The sequence below is a fragment of the Coloeus monedula genome (genome assembly GCF_965178545.1).
Source record: "Coloeus monedula genome assembly, chromosome: 9".
NCBI classification, from domain to species: domain Eukaryota; kingdom Metazoa; phylum Chordata; class Aves; order Passeriformes; family Corvidae; genus Coloeus; species Coloeus monedula.
Genome location: NC_138789.1, coordinates 29,307,849 through 29,327,956, shown reverse-complemented (window position 1 = coordinate 29,327,956; position 20,108 = coordinate 29,307,849). Strand labels below are relative to the sequence as shown.

Sequence of the window (20,108 nt, the reverse complement as noted above, 5' to 3'; positions counted from 1 at the left end):
TGTTGGGGCTGCTCGGCTCCGCTCCACGCAGAAATGGTGAGCCTGGAAACGCGAGCGAGCCGAGGAAGGCGTGCTGCAGCTCCGAAATGGCCATTTAGCCAAATTGCATACCTGTGCTGTGTCAGCTATACGGTAGATTCATCTCATTCCATTGGTCTAATGGATAGCAATTGAATTTAATTAGCAAAACTACTTTGACTTAGTCTCATACTGTGCTGAATGTAATGAAATCTTTCTCCTCTCTCTCTCCCTCCCCCCCACCTTTTTTTCCCTCAAATAAAGAATGTCCTTAACTGCATTCCACTGTTAGAATATTAAAAGCTATATATGTTACTCCTAAGGACAGAGTACAGCCATCCCCTTTCACAGGCTTTAGATTTAGTTATTGTATTACATAACATAAAATAATTAAAAAGATACTTCGATAGTTACACACAGTATAAATTCAATTACCGCGATGTCTCCATTAAAAGCACTTTTATAGTATGAATAAAATGCAAATCCTCTTTAGAGATCGATACCAGAAACATAATTCTATGCTTCATCCTGAGAAGGAAGCTAGCCTTAATAAATCATCCTCTTAGATTAAAAAAAGAAAAACGTTTCAAAGATACGTATTTGAAGGCAATTCTCTAAAGCAGACATCCTGGTCTTATTTCTGGTGGACTCATTTTTTAGCAGCGAGGTTCACGGGCTGCACCTCCTGCTTCCATACAGCCCCTGCCAAGGAGAAGGATGCCGAGGGGAAGAAAAGCCCCGGCCACGCACACCGGCAGCACAGCTCTGCCGGGATTTATTGAAACGTCCCAGATCTGGCCACGAGAACTTTGCAGCAACTTGTCCCCCCTTGAAATAAAGTGTAAAGCAATTCCTCTGGGTGAGTTTGGAGGGATTGCTCCTACCAAACCTAACTTTTGCCTGGCTGGGCACAGTGAGACAAGTCCCTATGATTGATTATCGTGGTATCTCTGGATCTCTGACTTTGAACCATAACCTTTTTTGCGCACAATGACAGTTGGGACCTACCATTTGCCATCTGTAGAGATGGTGGGGGAGAAAAGGACTTCGCTTACATTAATCAACCAATTAAGAACAGACTTTAACAAAACACTAAAGCATAATAAAAACCTGACTGCTTAATCACTTCCTACTCTTAATAGTTGCCTTCCTGTAGTTTGCTGATGGGAGTAGCATCACTCTGCCCGGTGCCCGTTGGGGACAGGGTTCTGGCTCTAGGGCTGGGCTCTACCTGATCTCAAATGGAGCTGAGGGTCCTCTTTTCTTGGGCAAGACCAAACCCCCTACATTAAAAGAAAAATAAAAAATAGAAAAGTTTGGAAACACAAGTTGCAAATCACAGCCATACAATGTAGTTGGGCTCTCCCATCAAATCCAACCATTAGAGAATTATTTTAGTGAGTGCAAAATTAGTAACTAATCAAAGACACAAATCACTGCTTCAGGGAGAATTACCCTTTTCTTTCAAAGCTTGGGGCAGTATCCAGGGACCCCAGATATTTTGTCACTGCCCTCCCCTCGTGGCTGGCAGCACATCCCAAAGGAGAGACTGAAATAGCAGCTGAATAACAGCGGGTGGACTCTGCACTTGGCTGCTCTGATGAGGCTCTGGAGGGAGGAGGTCCAGAAACCTGTCCCAACAGCTCAGAGCCTAATTCTGCTCTCAGGGATGGTGGGTTAAACCACTTCTGTGCAAGACGGCAGAGAAATCTGGCTTTCCATCGGGGAGTTAAGCAGACACCTCGTGCAATACACGCTCTGCACTGCGGAAAAGAAGGAGGGAGACCTCCACGTTCCTTGTTTGCATCTGCAGCTGATGAGGTTGCAAGGCCAAGACTAATAAACTTGGACCAGTATCACCAAGAGGCACCACAGTAGCATCTTGAACAGCTGCTTGTTTCTGTTGCCTCTGGGTACCCACCAGTGCAGCTCTTAGGAGACCTCTTGGATTGTCTACTTAGTGAAGCTCTAGGAGAGCACATGTTCACACTGATAAAAAATAACACATTTATTGGAAGGAATCATCTCTAAATCCAGGCATTTCATACATGCCTGGATATTTCTAAATCATCCCTCCACTGTGTCCTGCAAATGTAGCAGAGTGTGTAAGAGATGAGGTGTATTTACGTCAAGGTGTACAAAAAACCTTTAAATGACTCAAGATCTGAGCAGCCAAGAAAATGCACAGTGTTACTGCAATGAACATGTTTTTGTGATATTTAATAACTGAAATTTGGAACAAATTTGCAGAGGTTGGCCAAGATGGTCTCTCCATCCTTGTGCTTTACGTCTCTTTGTCTATTGTTCTTTTTAATATATTGCATCTGTAAAAAAAATTGCAACCTACTTTATACAATTACTACACTGAAGTCCCAAGCAATCTATCAAGTTGTCATATATTTTCTTCACATTAAACCTTTTTAAAATCTTTCCTTTTTTCTACGTTTCAAGAAAATGCAGAAGAATATTGGCTTGGTCCAAAAGGCGGCACAGTAAAACATGTCGTTCATCAAATGTAGTAACAAGAGGAGTTTGTGATACTGTGTCAGGAGAAGAAATAATCCCCAAAGTGGCATGTTGAAGCTTTGGAAGGTTTGTAAATCAAGAAAATTCAGACCATCAATAAACCTGCAACCAAGGAAAAAAAATTGGAAAAATTCCCTGTGAGCTGGTTCTGGTTAAGGAGTTTTGGTGAACTCCCTTTTTGCAGCACTTCAAGCCACCTGAGGCAAGGATCTGAGGTTGCCGGTGGTCTGTGTCCCCTGAGGGAGGGACAATGACATGGCCGGGGCTCATGGGGTGGCCGGACACCCGTCTGGGTCATGGAAAAGCGCGGCGTTACCAAAGACTATTTATTATTAAGGAAAATGCTTTCATCTGTTGATGGCACCCAGAAACAATGAGCAGGAACACGAAGCAACGGGTGGGCGAGAGGGAAAGCGAAGGGAAACCGGGAATTATTTCAGCTGGAAACTGGATGAAATGCTGGGAGGAGGGGGATTATTTTGCCCATTAGTTTAAAAACTCTCCATGCCAAGGTTTGCAGCATTTGAGTGACCGTCTCTACAGCAGTGTGCAGAAACACACAGATATTGCCTTAATGTCCATCAGCCCCCGATGAACGAGCTCCATGATAAGGGATGGGATAAAGCTCTGCTAAGGATAGGAAGATGATGATCCCTCTCCTACGAACTACAGGGAAAAAATTTATTTCCAACTCTTCTTCTATCCTTCTTCCCTATATTGCCTCCTCCAAAAGAGGAGTCCCTGCACACCCTGGGAGCCCCAGCAACTCCGAGATACCATGGCTGGGCACCCATCACTGGGTGCCACCACCTTTGGGACTGTAAGATAATATAAAATAAAGGCAAAATGTTGAATGCTTTGCCTTCCATGGTTTCGAAATGCCGAAACCTCCGTCCCTGAACCTGGCTCGCGCCGCCAGTCCGACTTTTTGCAAAACAAAGAAATCTGTTTAGGCTCCAGGAAATCCCACGTTTTACCGCAACTAATTTGAGCCCAACTGCATTTGTGGTATTGTCAGGTCTTTAGGACGATCCCATGGCCATTCCCAATGTAGGAAAAACCCGTGTGCTTAATTATCTTCTTTAATAATTCCATGGTATGTGATTTATTAAACAGGCTCCTTATTTGTAAACAAAATCAGAGGCACAAATGTGCGGCGATAGGCGCACTTCCTGGCGAAATAAGAGGCAGACAAAGAGCCCTAATGATGCACCAAAAATGCTCACCAAAAGTGTACTCTTTAAAAAGATCACCAATTTAATGCTTTTTGTATTTCATTTATCAGCCATGTAGTCATCATTCCCCTCCCTACCACCATCTGTACACACTTTCCCAATAGACCATCACAGCTGTCCCGTTTCTCACACAAACAGTACCTTTTATATGCTTCCCAACTGTTTTTAATAACTGTTCTGTGCACAGCACTGTACTTCCTTTGTTTTCTTTTTTTTTTCCCCTTTTTTTAAAAAATATGAAAAAGAGATATAAGCCAAACAAACAGGTCATCGTCGCAATCAGTGTAGGAAGGCAATTAAAATGTTAAAAGCCTCCATGGTCACTGACCTGTCCTCGAGCCATGCCAGCGGCCCCAGCACAGAGCTGGAAAGTTCCCTGGAGAAGTTGCTAAGGTAGACGAAGCTTGTTCAAAAAAACAATGTACCTGAGCAAGACTGTCTGAGAAATCCTTCATCCTTTTTAATGAGGAAATATTACTAGTATTAAATACTGCTTCTGCAACCAGAGAAAGTTTTTTGAGGCTTTCAAAGTCCATTTATCAGCTCCAAGGCATCGCTGCCCTGTATTTTGGAACTGTATGGACAGAAACATCGCATTTTCTTTTCAAACTCCGACTCATTTCACTATTTCTAAATGCCCTGTGTATCCTGACTTTGCATCCTGGCTGCTCCTGCTTTCCCTTCGGCCACCCCTGGAACTGCCGGAGCCCCAAATGGGGATGAACTGCACAAACTCATGATGAAGGCACCGTGCAGCCAAGGTAACTCAGCCCCAAGCCCTGGGCAAACAAAGCCGCTTGCAAAGGGCAAAACTGGGAAGAGATCCAGGCAGGAATGGGGAGAAAAGCAACAACTCCTTAGCGATCCATCTCATGGAAACCTACCCTACCAACAGGACGTTCAGGAATGAAAACTCTATACTTGCTTTTGTCCAGGGCCATGTCCACAGCATCCTTCAGCAGGCTGCAGCGAGATAGGAACACACAAACAGTCCCTCCCCCTGTACCATACGGGACCACAGGAGGAAATGTAGCTCTGGGATGGGATGGGGACCCTGCTCATACCATCCTCATCCCACAGACAGACAGCTTCACACCCTGGGGCTGCTCACTGTGAGACACACCTCACTCTTCTAGGGGAGAGTTGATTACTAAAGACCATGCACGTGGAAAACAACTGGTCCGCTCACTTCTCAACATGATTTTGCCCTCCAGCTTTTGACTGAGAAAGAAACAATGTCCATGTTTAAAGCAGGAGTTGAACACATTATTTTGCCTAGAAATCATGCTCATATATCTAGGTTAGAAAGAGCAGACACCTTGAAGGTGCACTTCTGAGACACAAGTGTGCACCCTAAAACAGCACCGAGCTCTGTGGCAGGGTGTTTGTAACTGCATTTGCCTGGGAAGAATCTAAATCAGAGATGTTGAAGGTGATGTCCTTCTCTAAGAAAGAGGAAAAAAGGTCTTGACCACAAAAATCCCACTCTTAACTGATTGCTGTGTGCTTTTCCCAACTTTTCCAACAATACCCAACCTCTGCCCGCAAATGTTCGGCTGCTACCGAGGCTGGTGCTGCCCCAGCCAGGCAAACTGCTTGTGAAACTTTCAAATAAAATATGCAGGATTTACTTTTTAGATAAGCAACAACTACTTCTCCCTTTTTGACACAAAACCCGAACGTAAATAGGTTTGTTGGCTATTTTTAATGAAGTCCTTGTGGCATCAGGAGAAGTCCTCATCACCACACAATAAAAGCATTGCAGTGGCTATCCTCCCTAAAAGCATCCCAACAATAGCTGGGCTTGAGAAAAGCATCTCAATACAAAGAATTCATTCTTCTGATTTACTTGAAACTACTTGGCCTTAAAAGAAAAAAAAAAAAAACCAGCCAAACCTGAATTAAATTTAAATTTTACCCTATGTTTCCAGCATCACTCGGGATTTGGCCATTTTCTTCTATATCAAATTAAAACCTTATCGGGTAAAAAGATCTGACAAATTTCAAGCAAATACCCTTAGGTTGATATCTGATTTACAATGTATTTTTGCTTTGAAATTTTCAGAGTGAGCATTTATCTTGACAATAAATGTAGCAACTATCTAACTTGTCTTTTGATACCCTTACAGGGGTGCATCCCTGTTCGTTCAGTGCATTACAAGGTATTTTAAACACAAAAATGGTGATTTAACCAGACATGATGTTTATTACAAAGCTCAGGCAGCTCATTATCTGTCCCTCACACAGAAGATTAAAGTGGTAGATGCAGAAAAACACAGCATGAATGAGGCTGTCCCAACATTTTACATTTAGTTCTTCACCCCTTGTTTCCCCTGAAGCCTTCGGCAGACTGTGCACAGAGCCTGGATTCGCCCCGAAAACTTTCCTCTTGCCAGGGGCTTTCCAGAGCTTAGCTGTAAGGAGATGCCTCCCTGTGAAATATTCCTCACGAGATGTAAATGCATTTTGCACCTAACAATGATCACGCATGGTGGATTTCCTGGGCTGAAGAGCACTCCTGCTTTTCTATTGTGTGCTACTTAGAACGATAGCATCTTTTGGGTTGGAAAAATCTTTAAGAACACCGAGTCCAACTGTACTGAAAGCAGGGTGACAGTGGCTGGGGTGAGAAGAGAGAGGTACAGCACAGAGGACAGTGCAAAACAGCTTTAGACTTTGTTTAGATACTGATGCTATGGGCATATGAAGGATATGACAAGTGGATTAAACCAAGGAGCAGAAACAACACTGGCTACTTCTCTGTGGCCAGGGCTTGGTGACATGGTGGCATGTCTGGAGGATGTGCTGTCACCTGCAGCTCTCAAGGGTGAATGCCATGCTGGTTTTACACCTGTGGAAGGTGTGTTCCACCCCTGTGGGCACCTCTGTGTGCCACCATCCAGCTCCCACAGTCACAGCAAGAGCCGGGGAGGGACACAACCTCCTCAGGTGAGTGAGATGGGCAGGAGAAACCCACTGACCAGTCCCGCCAGGTAACCCCAGGGGCTTCCAACTGCACCCTGAGGGTGTCCTGCTGGAGGAGACCTTAGTGATACACCCTTCTGTGATGTTTTTAAACCACCTTTTTACATCAACAAAAAAACCAGAGCACCAGCAAGTTTTCTTTCATTGACCAAACAACCACCAGGTACCGCACTCACACGACCCTCTACAGCACAGCCTGTTCACCTGGCCAAATAACCCCACTCTGGACACCCACCAACCCCATTTTTGTGCTTCACTACAGATATATCTCACCCCAAAACATGAACATGCTGAAACATCCAATCATGTTCTGGCACGCATGCCAAAAAAAAAAGCCCATGGCAACAAAGACGACAGCTTGCCAATGGCAGCTGCTGCACGCACACACAAAATTAAACTATATTCTTCTGAGAAGGGATATTATTATGGCATTTGTTTCCCCTCACCCTCACCCATTCCCTCCCAAAATAAAGGGGGAAATATCAACACATCTCAAACATTAGGGGAGATGGATTTAGGGGAAAAAAAAAAAAAAAAAAAAAAAAAGAGAATGCAGGGTTTAATAGGAGATCCAATTGGGATCGGGGCTGGGTGAATGGAGCCGCCCTGAAATATTGGCTCATCTACGGGAGTTGTATGGCATAAGCATGTAAAATATATTTGGGGAGGCCTGAGGATGCTGAATTGCCTCAAGTTTGGTCAAACCATCCCTCGGTTACAACACAAATCTGCAAACACACTTCAGTGCATTAAAGGGCATCTGATGACACCCTTCCCTGCTTCCTTCCCCCGGTGTGGACCCGCCGAGTGCCTCCCGAGCTTGCGATGCAATGTACAAGAGAGCCGTCTCCTCACTGTGAAGATAAATGTCATATTGGACCTCTGACATCATGTATTCTCCAAGTAATTATTTTTGATATCATAAGAGTTGTACAGGGTGCACAATAAAATTAAAAAGTAGAAAGCAAGGTTAATAAGATTATCGTGTTGGTATAATAGGTAATGCATTTTGCAGTATATCCTTAAATCTGCCCTCTCCAAGCATAATTAAATAACTGTGATTTATATTTTAAAGGAACGCAGACATGCCGTGTATCCTCCTACCCACATATGCTAATTGCTTTCAGCCCCTAAAAATCACACAGTTGTTTGCAGCTTTTTAATCCTCATGTGTAAATAACCCGACTCAAGTCCAAGTTATGAACAATAAAGTCCAGGAAACTTTCCGAAGAGCTTGTCATTAAACCCGTCTTGATTTTATCTCGCTGATCTAATGGTACTGATGTGTGCCGAAACCCGTGGGAAGGAGGAACAACTCCCCGGAGCCTTCGCACCGGCCCTGGCCATGACACTGGGACAACACTCGGGGACTGGGAGGGTAGATATTAATGGAGAAGACATCCACTCCCTTTAGGAGGAGCCGATGGATTTACAAGCTCAGGATACCCCTCCTGGGTCTTGCTGTGGGTCTGAGTGCACCGTGGTGGCACTGGGATCGCAGGCGACACAAGCCCACACACTTCGCTCTAGGCCGAACTCAACCGCGCCGCTCTCCATTTTGACTCGCACGTGAGAGCCTGGCACACAAAATGGAGGCCCTCGTGTGTTTCACAGGCAGCGGCTACGAATCCAGCCCGTATCCACCCGCTCTGCACACCACATCCTGCTCCCACACCCCGAGCCACGATAGTGCCACACACAGGGCTGAGCTCAGGCACCTTACAGCCACCCCTGGGGTAGAGACATGGGGGAATGGTACCTAGGACCACTTAATATATATAAATACTCTGTTTTCTCTTTAAAATTAATTACCCTGTGATGACAGGTTCGTCCAGGCGCTCCCTTGCAACTGGGGATAAAATGCTGCAAGCCCTAAAAGAACTTGCTGGGGTAAAACCGCCCCACACATCTGAGGCACTATGACCCACGTGCTGATGTCAGTCACAGTTTTTGGTGGCTCCCATAATACAGGCAACAATTAACAACAACCAGAGATGTGGTTGCACTACATGAATGGGAAAACCAAAGCGATTAAAATGAATTTTAGTCCACCGACAAGGCTTATCTACCACAAGCCCTCACTGGCATAAGGAAACGTCCGGGTCGGCTGCTGTTAGGAGGCTAAAATAATTTCCCCTGAATTTACAGCCTGTAATTTAATCATCAGCTCCAGCCCTTGTCTGTGAGGAAAGGAGCAGGGGCAGAGCCAGATCCATGGCTCCCAGTGAAGATGCCCCAAAGTCATTTCGCTGGGGACAGTCTCCGATGCTCAAAGGGTCCCACTGAGAAGTGCAGGCTTTTGGGGAGAGGTTGAGGGGTTTTGGAGCAGTGGGATGGGGTTTGTATGCTGGTTGTAAAAACTTCACCAGTGCCTGAACCAGAAGCATCAGGGGAAGGAGGAGGAGGAGGAGCTGTGAAGAAGCTCAAGGCACAGAAAGTGAGGGATGCCCCTTTCCTTTACATCCGAATGGGGAGAAAATATGTAATTGTAATAATAAATAGCGGGTTTTATGAACAATTAGGATTCCACTGTCTCTTTGAAGGGTTTGAAAAGCTGACACGATGTTTTGGGTTCTCCAGATTCAGCTTTGAGGCCTCAACCAAGAGAAACATTCAGCCCCGCTGTGTACAGCAGTGACCACAACAAAGATTGTGGTTTCTCCCACACTCGCCTTAAATAGATCTAAATTAATGCTATTCATCATTGGGTGGAAAAGAAGGGAAATATAAAAGTGCAGTTGCTTGTAGAAAAGCCAGAAGCATTGGGCAACTTTCTTACCACTCACAGGCTTCTCCTGCTTCTGCACCTCAAAGCAAGGAGGCATGAAAATAACACACCCTTATACTGTCCAAACCCATCACCTGGAAAACATCCTGGGCATATGAAATACGCCTTTATCCCGTGTTTATTTGTTGTTGCTGTTGTTGTTGTTGGAGAAAGGGAAAAGCTAAACCACATGACTGAACTCCTGCCAGGGGTTCGTGATAGAGCAGGACGTCCCGAGTGCCGCACCAGTTAGTATCTGAATTATCACGGATACTCACCGGCTCAGTTACACCCGCACAGGGAGAGCAGTTGTCCCACCTAAATCCTGCTTCTGTCAGCTCCCACCCTGCTCGTGGCTGCAGCGAGCAGCCAGTCCTGCTCCCCAAAGAGGAGAGCATTCGAAGATGGGGATATCTCTCTGTGCCACACGGGGTGTGTAGGTTGCCGCGTCCCATGCATACCCACGATAGGTGGGTGCGTGAAATTTGGGGTGTTGAGGAGCTGTAGCTGTCCTCTGCTCACCTCTCCCGACTGAGATAGAGATCCAGGCTCCCACCACTGACTTTTTATGGGTACTTTTTGTAAGGCTAAAACAAAGCAAAATCTGCCTTCTCCTTTTATTCCTTGAGGGCAGAAATACTGTGAGATGTCTTAGTGTCACTTTTTTTTCTTTAAAGCTACAGATGTCTCACTTTGGCAAAAAATAATGGAGCAGAAAAACAACTCTATCAGCCCACAAACATTAAAATCTCAGCTGAATGGTGATCTGCTCAGGTTCTCCTGGGCATGCACCGGGAGCCCTGTGCAGGGAACACATGTGAGATACCTGCTGCGAAGCTGCCTGAAGTGGTTTTTTGGTAAGAGTAAATGCAATCTGTCTGCAGAAAAAAAACTTTAAGGACTGTTTTGGATATACACTGGAAGAGACATGAGCTGGAAGTAGGTTTTTCAAAGCATTATAGGTGGAGGGAATGTCATGGACGCTTTAAAAGTCTTCAGATATGCGTAAAAACGACATATACGTTATGCATTATCTCCACAGAAAAAACACCATTTGAAATGTGCCCCTTTTAACTACCATTATGATCTGTCTAAAGAGCATTTTGGTTGAAACTTGGGAGGAAAGGAGAAGGGGAAAAAAAAAAGCCCACTGATCTTACACCTGCTCTTTAGCAGTGGGAAGTAGGTTCTCAATCTGTTAACATGACCATCTGGCCAATCTGCATATCACGGCTATCTGGATTACCGTACGATGGAATGACAATAACGTAGCCAAAACAAAAGTAAAATGCATCAAAAACTAACGGGAGCGCAAGCCCTTTTGATTTCAAATTAAATAATAAATGTGGTATCAGAGCGGAGCGAGAAAGTCAGCTAAATAATTAAAAATGAGCCTTCGCTCTGGCATAATTAAGTAAACAATATGGTGTGTGTTTCTGTATGAGCCAGCAATAGTTTCCACCGTCGAACGCTCCACTTTTGCAGAGCAGCGATCAGGAGTTCAAGGCGCTGCGACAGCTCTTTCGGTGACGTACGGTACTGTCAGGACACCTCTGCCACCCCTGCAACACCCGGCCCGGCTGCAGCTATTAACAGGATTAATGCAGCAACAATCAATACCAATTGTACTAAAAGATTACGGCTCGAAGCCTCGGGTACCTCTCGGACCCCCCGAAACTTCCATGGGTACGGGGGTTTCTGCATTAACCCATCTTTGGGTTATTCCCATCGATGCCTCTTTGTGGTGGTCCAAGTGGAATATTTTAAATCTGTCGATGGGAGCGTAAAATGGGGCTAGCTAAAAGTTCAAGGTCATGGGCTATATACCACTGCCCAGCAATTAGCCACAGAGCACTTCTAGAGGTTAAGTAAATTTTCAGTCACAGAAATAAGGCCGAGTTCTGGCATCTTCGCTGCCTTCGAGTCTAAACATGAGCAGAAAAATGAGCTCACGTAAATAAAACCCTAGCCCCAGATTTCTTCTTAAATTTGGGATTTTTAAATGTCCTTCTGAAAGATTAAAAGATTTTCTCTGCCACAAATACCTCGCGAGCTTAATTCTCGCCTGAAGCGCGTAACGATGGCCGGCCAAAAAAATAAACCGGGCATTGCAGCATCGCCTCCTGGCCCGCCATCCCGCTTCGGCCACTGGAGAAGTCTCTAAAATCTGTGACCTCTCAGAAAATTTAACTACTTCTATTGCGAATCTATTCTCCAATCTGATCGCATTAGCAGGAGGAACTCCAAAGCAGTAAAAAACTCCAGAAAGTTCTCGGTTGAGTGCCTACTAATGAACAAAGGTTAACTTTATCTAAAAGGTCAAATGCCTGGTGGCTAAGGTTGTGACCTTAACAACTTAAATTGTGACCTTGCCACGTGCCTAGTATATTGTAGATTCTGATACAGATCATCTGGTAAAGGACCGGTCATAAATTAGCTTTACTGTTCGACTCCCACAAAGAAAACGGTTTGCCACAATGGTTTCCAACTTGTCATTTGATACAAGAGCAGAATAAGTGAAAACTAAAAAGCAAACCCAAGTTCAGGGTATGAAAATGCCGCCTGCTTTTAGTTAAGCAGATTAGAAACTGCAAACTGAGAGCAATACTCTAGATTTCAATACATTTCTTGGTCAACCTCTAATTCACAAAATACCGATCTTCCTTTCCTTTTTATTTTTTTTCAATTTCTTTTTTTTATCCTTTTAACGAAAATGACATGTAGTTTGCCTATTTGCATATTTTTGTTTTCTCCTTCTAGCCAGCTCTTAAAGAGAATAATTGATTTCAGTAGCTTTGTAAGAAGCACTATTTAAATCTGTGCACATGTGTTCCCTTACAGATGATAGTGCCTACTGAAGGAAAAGCGTGGATTCAAAGCAATAATTATCCTACATGTTTAGAAGGAAAGGGACATCTTGCTGCCGAAGTCATCTCGAATAAGGGCATCTTGGAACAGAATACTCCCCCCAAGAAAAGAAGACGAAAAGTGGGGGGAAAAAAAAAAAACCCACAAGAAAAAGAGAAGCGAGCACTATGGGTGAAAAGGTCACAATGGTTTTGGCACGTATCTTCAAGCACGTTTCGGAGTCTGTGCCTCCTGCCAATACTGGCAACTTCTCAAAACTTTTAAGGAGGTAAAAACATTGTTTAGTGTTTACAAATCTTCTGTACTATAGCAGATGCTTGTCAAATCCGCTATATGTAAGTTGACCAGCCTACCTAATATTTGCGCTGGCGACTTCCTCCTTATAAATACGCGGTCCATACATTTGGGGAGCGAGGTCTGATGGAGTTGGAGACAAAGGACCCTTAATATTTTTTTCTTTTGTAATTTTCCTGTTGCGCACCCGGCACAAGCTGCCATTACTGCGGGTCTGCGGGAACCAATGGCTGTCAACTTGGCCAATGTTCAGGTGTAACAAAGACTGCTGGGATACATCGGAGGGGGAAAAAAACGGGAAAAAGGGGGAAGAAAAAGAGGTAGCTCTACGCAAAGCTTTCGGTACACCTCTGTGAAGCCATATAGACAGCGACCACGCTGTGCCACCTCCCAAAATTCATCTCGTCCCCCTCCCCGCTGAGGTTTAGCAGGAATACGCCAGCACACGCTACTGCATTGAGAGCACAATGCGATGCGTGCAATCAGCAAACAACGGCCGAAAACACGGCGCGGTGCCGTGTTTTGCTCACACAAATCCCCAAATCTAACCCCAAAAAACCGCGCCCAGGCCTCGCACCGAGTTTCCGCGGCAAACACCGAGTCCGAAGGACAATCGGTGCGATCGCTGCCTGTTGATGATGAAGGCAGGAATAAATAACAGTTTGCTAGCAAGGCTACTGTTTGCCTCCAGCGTGCTGATAAGATGGTATATTCCTAATCACAATATTGAACTTTTATAACATCTATTGCCTGACTGTTATAACAGGGAGAGGATCCCTTGAAGCTCCCCGAAATACTCCCACCCCTGGGTTTGGTCCTTTTCTCCCCATCCTACATTTCTGTGACCCTACATGCAAGCTAAGCCAAGACCGTTGGTTTCTATCAACAACTTGTGTGCCCCACAGAGGGCCTGGGAAATACAATATGGACCAGTATTTACCAGCACCATGCTATATATAAATCTAAACAATAAAAACCTGCATGCTGTAGATCAGTAAATAGCAGTCTATAGCTTCCATTTGGATATCAAAGCATTTTAAATGTATCACCCTGCTCCGACATGCGGAGGAGGAAACTGAGGCAGACAAAGGGGATGTGAGTCCATGGTCCCCTCGGGGTCGGTGATGGAATGGGAAGTGACCTGAAATGCCCCAGCCCCAAGCTCCCTTCAGTTAGTCATTTATCCATAATCCTTCCTTCACCGTGGCCATAATAAAGCTCAGAGTAAATAAATAATTTTCCTCAATATTTGCCTACTTCCCTTTCACCATAAATGTGCAGTATGATTTACCACCTCACACTGAAGTGCAAAGTAAATGTTGCAGCTTATCTGTAGGAAATACCATGAGGATACTCAAAAGTTATTTCTGAACAGGGATCATATCTGTAAAATCCCAGCGGCGACATTGCCTAACACAACAACCATGGCAGGGACTCAGCGCAGAAAAACTTTGGGGAAGCCAAAACTTTCTGCAAGATCCTCTGAAAGAAGTTGGCATGGGAAATGCAGACTCCCTGGGCTGTAATTTGCTTGGTTTTCTTACCGATAAATATTTATACAGAAGTGGGTTTTTTTACTAATATGATTCCTCTCCCCCCGGCTCCTCTGGTTTTCCAGCCTGTCCAGCCCCTCAACTCACAAGTCAGGATATGCTGGGGGACCCATGAATCCCATACATGAAACTCAGGGCCTTGCACTTCACACACGCACATTTTTCTGCACTACAATCAACCAGAAGAACTACAGTAGCATATTATTTTATCCAGTCAACATTCTACACATCCTCTGAGCACACCGAGTCACACCGCAGGCAGAGTGTACTTTGTGTTGGACTCTGGGATCCCAAGATTTTCATCACACGTTAAAACATCTCAGCCCCTCCTCATAAGCACAATATTGTCAAATCAGGAATTTTTTTCAAGACCTGCTTAGCTTTTAGGTGTATAAATTGTGATATTTTGGGGGGTTTAAATGCCTCCTTTTTCCCCTAGGATTACCCAGAGGTTTGTTTCATGTCCACTCAGACCTGATGACTAGGTTTGCTATCAAGGGACTTTCTTCTCCTTTCCCTCCAAACCCGGTCCTGGAGGATTTATGTTCCCCATCTCATCTCTGTGGGGTGAGGATACCTGGTACTCCTGACCCACAGGCCTCAGGCACCTCTAGCCCTCCTGGACTACTTTGTGCATAACATATACAAACTTTATTAAAAAAAAAAAAAAAAATTAAACTAAAATCTGTCTGCTTTCCCCCAAAATGAGGGTAAAGGAAGCCGCGTCCAGCTGTGAGCCCTCCTAGGACAACATTTAGGATAACACCTGTAAAGGATGCCCAAAATGCTGTTAACCGCGGAAAACAAGAGCCACTTTTATGTGGCTGCACCTTAAAAACCCCCATTAAAAAAAAAAAAAAAAAAAAAAGGGAGTGGGGGTGTTTTGGCACTCTCCTCACCGCCCCGGGAGAGCGATAACCGGCATTCCCAGCTCCCTCCCCAGCTCATGCAGCCGCCGCCGGGGCACGGCACCCGGCACGGAGATAACCGAAAAGTTGGAGAAGGTGGTAGAGAAAGGCACTTACCTGCTGCGTGCACAAAGTATGCCAAATATAAATCGAGTTCCTTAACAGAAACTCCTATATGGTGGGGCTGTACGCACAGCCCGGGGTTAGAGCACTGTGGGGACTTTACAAGGCGCTCGCCATCAGTACTTTCGAGCGGAATACCTTTAAATAAAATCACCATAACAAGGTCCAACCTCCAGACCTTATCTGCCTGGCGAAGGCAGTCAATTCTTCTCATCTTGCCCTTCTGGTCTGGATTGGAAAGAACGCAACACGGAGGCTTTTTTCCTGTGACTGTGAGAACAAAATCCTCCCGAAATTCAGGCCTGATATCTTTCCGGAGCTTTGCCAGAAGTCTGGATGCCCATTTTTGCTTTACCTCGGGTTTTTCACTTAGCAGTTCGTCCTTCACGGCTCTCTCTTCCTCTTTTGACATGCGTTTTTCATGTTTTTTGAAGTATTTTCTTTTTCGGGCTTGCAGGTTGAACCACGTGTACGCAAACGCTCGGACGTGAGGCAGAAGTGCTTCGATGAAGGGATGAAATTCATCCTGAAAAAAGTTACAGAGAAGGGTCGATGTCACTGAAACCATCAACAAAGAGTCTTCACAAATGGGGCTTTCATGGGGTGGTGAGAATCAGGAGGGTACTGATAAATTTTAAGGGCTGTGGAACCCCTCGATGATGGACCCCGAACCCGCCACCGCCACATCCCCGCTTCCCTTCGCGCCAGCCCGAAACCTCTGCTCCCACCCTCCAAAAACAGGGTCCAACTTCAACCAAACACCCAGATGGAGATGGTGCAATGCTGGGGCCCTTTCCCCGGCCCCCAAACCTTAAAAACAAAAAAGAAAAAGAAGGGCAGAATGAGTTAAAAGCTAAAAACTCCTTTGCAAGTCCACTTGCGGAGCGTGTATCTCCCTTTGCTCTCTCCCTGACCCCGCTGCTTGCGGTGTAGCCAGCGTTTGCCCGCCAATTTGGCAAATCCTAAACATTTGGATGCCAATCAATGTTTGTATGGGGAAGTCTAAAGTATAGTAAAACTTCCCTAAGATATATTTGGAAATAGCAGCCGGCAGAAAAGTAAAATGCCACTATAGCTGTATATACAATTACAATGAAGGGTGGTTTTCACTCTGGTTCCTAAACAGGGAAGGGAGTGAAAACTACCGCAGTCGATTTATCCCGTGAGCGCAACAATAACTAACACTAAAATCCTAGAAAAAGCAAGCCTTGCAATTTATTTTTTTTTTTTTAAGTTTTGTTTACATTTCATCAAAAAGTAAAAAAAAAAACTTGATATCTGGGCATATTAGGGAAAGTCAAACTCTGAGCCTTCCCATAAAATTAAAAAAAAATAATAATAAAAAACCAGGAAAAATTGAAAAACGCAGTAACAGAAAACTGTAGCACAACTTGAGCAAATAGGCAAAGAATTATTAATTGTGTCAGATTTTCAAATATTTAAGAAGAAATGTCCTACTCGGAAAGTTAGTTTGGCCATCCAGAGACACTGCTTGCTTTGTGTAACGAGGAGTTAAAGATCACCCCTCTCCCTTGGCACAAAAATAATTGTAATTAAAATTAAGCTGACGCTAAAAAAAGGCGAGAAAGACCCCTTGATTTCTTTTTTTTTAAAATAACTATATATACAGTTAGATTTCTTTTCCTCAGACAGTATTACATAAATCAGCCAAAGAAATCAAAATGTATTATAATATACTGGGGCCATGCTTCTTGTGTTTTCCCATGAATAAATGAACGACCGAACTCCAGGCTGCACATAAAAACGTATCCAGCCTGTGGGGCCTGATCCAGCGCCGCGTGCTGGGGATGTCCCTGCTTCCAGTTCCTCCTTTTCTCAGGATTGGGCCCTCCAGGAGGGAAAAATAAAGTAATTTGTGGAACGTTTTCCCCAGCATGGGAAAAGCCACCCGCTGCCTACCCCCGTGCAAGAAAACATTGGGCATTTTTCAGATTAACAAACTAACTTTTTTTTTTTTTTAATTATCCCGTGGCGTACATTTCCTACCCAAATCATTGTGGGTCGTGCAAATATGGTTATTAAAACAGACATCTTACTTTCTTTCAACACTTTATTTTAATTTGCATGGTTCTTTTCAGAAATTATGAAAAATTGAGAAATCAATAGTAGAAATATCTATCAGCAAAATCCTGTCGTAATTCAAGACCTTCTGCTGACTTCCCAAAACCTTTCATTGCACTTATTCTGAGTGGCCCCAGAATTGCAGATACTTAAATCTATAGGTAGCACCGTTGCATTTATTTTTATTTTAAACACAGATTGCTAAAAACTTTCCTAACAGCACAATATATTTCATTAGAGCAGAGCGGCAGCAATCAAAGTACTATGAATGATTATTAAAATAAAAGCAGGTAAAATGAAATAAATCACTCCAATGATTGGCACATTCCTCTTTTTTTTTTTCCCTCCTCTATGGGAAAAGATGATAGTTTCAAATTTCAATAAAGTTTAAAAAAAAAAAAAAAAAGATTGCTGTGAGTTTGCAGTCGGCACATTCAAAAAGTGAGAGGAGGCACAATCCCAGCACATGGAGCTGCTCTCACCCACCAGAAAGAGCTCTCACGGGGGGGGGGGGGGGGAAGACGAGGGGGGGGGGTGGAAGAAATAAAATATAAAAACAGCAGTTCTCTACAAGCTATTAAAAATAATAAACCTTCCCTCCTGATCCCTCCTGTCCTTCCCTTTCCCCACTCAGGGAGAGTCAAGGAAAAAAGGCCTTTTGTCAAGTGGAAGTTTATCTGCGAAGGTACACAGAGCAGAGAGGCTCGACAGCCCCACAGCGAGCCAGGGCAGCGCTTCCAGCCTTCCCACTTTCCAAACACGTCTTGGTACATCCTGAAATATTTTAACTTTTCTGCTTTAAGCAGCGCTTTGTCCTGCCTGATCTCATGTGCTCGGGACTTTTTTGGCTCGGCGCTGGATATCATCCAAGAGAGAGTTGCTTTAACCTGCGCTAAAGCTGATTTCTACGATGTGAACCTGAAAGGGGAGGTAAAAACAACACCCAAAAGAAAAACCATTTAAAAAAATCACTAAACCACTTTAAAGGGAGGGGGAAAAAAACCAAGATGCTTTTTGGTGCAAAGTCAGGGTCTGTGGCTGAAGTAAACGAGAAGCACCGCTGCTCGGGCGCGAGGTGTGCATGTCCCTACTACACCCTAATGTGTCTTTTCAAAATGGTGTATGAGGAGAAAAGGTTAATGACTCATAAACAGACCAACTTTCAAAGTGTCGTGGTAAACACGCTGCTCCGGAAAATCGCACCGCTTCAATCTCGGCGCTGAGGTATTAGCAAAGTCCAAGTGGAAATAAAAGCAGCCAGGACTGATCAAACAGAATTGGGCTGGACGCGGGGACGGAGGGGGGGAGCAGCTTCTGCACAACACAATTTTCTATTTCAGTGGCGTTACAGCCCCCCCAAAAAAACCAAAAAGTTTTGGAAATGTGTCAGTGCAAGTGTGCTAACAGATGTGCAACTTGTCTGCAGCCTCGCTGCAAAATAGCAGGATTTTAAGGAACTGGTGGAAAAGGTGATGATCTCTCCCTTTCCACAAGTTAGCTTGAAGGAAAACTTTGAAAGTATTTGATAAAGCCATTTACTTTCCCCCCTTGGTGTTGGATGGGTTACCTAAAAATAAAAGACATCAGAAAGCTGGGAAAGCGATCATAAAAAGTTGGGGTTTTCTTTATTGCACTCCTTACCAAAGTTTGAGGATACAGCTCTTCCGAGAGCTGCCTGTTTCTAAGCAGCACCTAAAATTTGGGCCGCACAATTCTGTACTGCTTACCCCAAAATTCTCCTCTGCTCTTCAAAAAGGTGTTAAAAAAGAAACAAAACAAAAACCCCACGACAAAAGAACCCCAACCCCAACCCAAAGGCGCCTGCGATAATGTAATCCTGCAAAGGAGGCTTTGAAACAATGTATTTCTGCAGATCCTTTTGAAATTAAGCCAGCTACAGCGACCCTTGCTAATATTTTTACAATCCATTTGCTTGTAAATCTATGAGGAGACGTGCATATGTTCCCCAACTATTTCCTAGCTCCTCAGCAGATATGTAAATGGAACGATGTTTGGATTTTTTCTGACAGATGACACAAAATGCTTGTGCCATTTCGGTTCCAGGGCTTGGATAAATATGCTCAGAACCAGGATTTCTGTTTGTTTTCCTTTTCTAACCCACTTTCAAGAGCTTCCCTTTAAACCTGAACCAAAACTTGACCAAAAAAAAAAAAAAAAGAAAAAAAAAGAAAAAAAGAAAAAAAAATCCATCCCAAAACTTGTATCAATAAAAGCTCTTGAAATGATAAAATAGGAGATTGCTTGCAATAGCTCAGGGCTCACCCCCCTTTTTCTATGGAAAAATGACAGAATCACCTAATTGATCCTTTGGAGGGAAGAGTTTGTCAGGAGGCCTCTAATCCTCCTATTACTTTTCCAAACGTGCAGCAAGAATGCGAGATTTTCCTAACGGAGTCAAAGCACATGCCTGGCTTTCTGCTTTTCTTTTGATAAATTAAAAAAAAAAAAAAAAAAAAAAAGGAGGGGGGGGGACACACACACATGACACGACTGGGCCAGGGAGCAACCAGCCCATGGATTTATTTTCTCTCCTTAATGTGCGACTGGGCCTACTGAGACCCAGGAGCCCCACGTGGAGATGCCAAGCGCGTCGGCGCTGAGGGCCCTGCACGGAGCGTCCGGGGGTCCCTCCTGCAGCCGCAGCGCTGACAAAAACCAGGTATTTCTCAGAGTTGAATTAAAGGCACAAACTTTGCCCAGGCACAGCTCGGAATTGCATCCCATCCTC

General features: G+C 44.3%; 1 protein-coding gene across 9 annotated transcripts in view; it reads right to left on the bottom strand.

Annotated features, from left to right (window-relative positions):
• Positions 1 to 20,108, bottom strand: part of NFIA (nuclear factor I A) — a gene marked incomplete at its 3' end in the record, with an annotated part of 250,179 nt that overhangs the window by 228,512 nt on the left and 1,559 nt on the right. For all 9 annotated transcript variants that reach the window (XM_082287369.1, XM_082287371.1, XM_082287370.1 and 6 more), the window contains exon 2: positions 15,272 to 15,803. In XM_082287369.1, the coding sequence (XP_082143495.1) occupies positions 15,272 to 15,803 (532 nt within the window). The remainder of the gene's footprint in view (positions 1 to 15,271; positions 15,804 to 20,108) is intronic.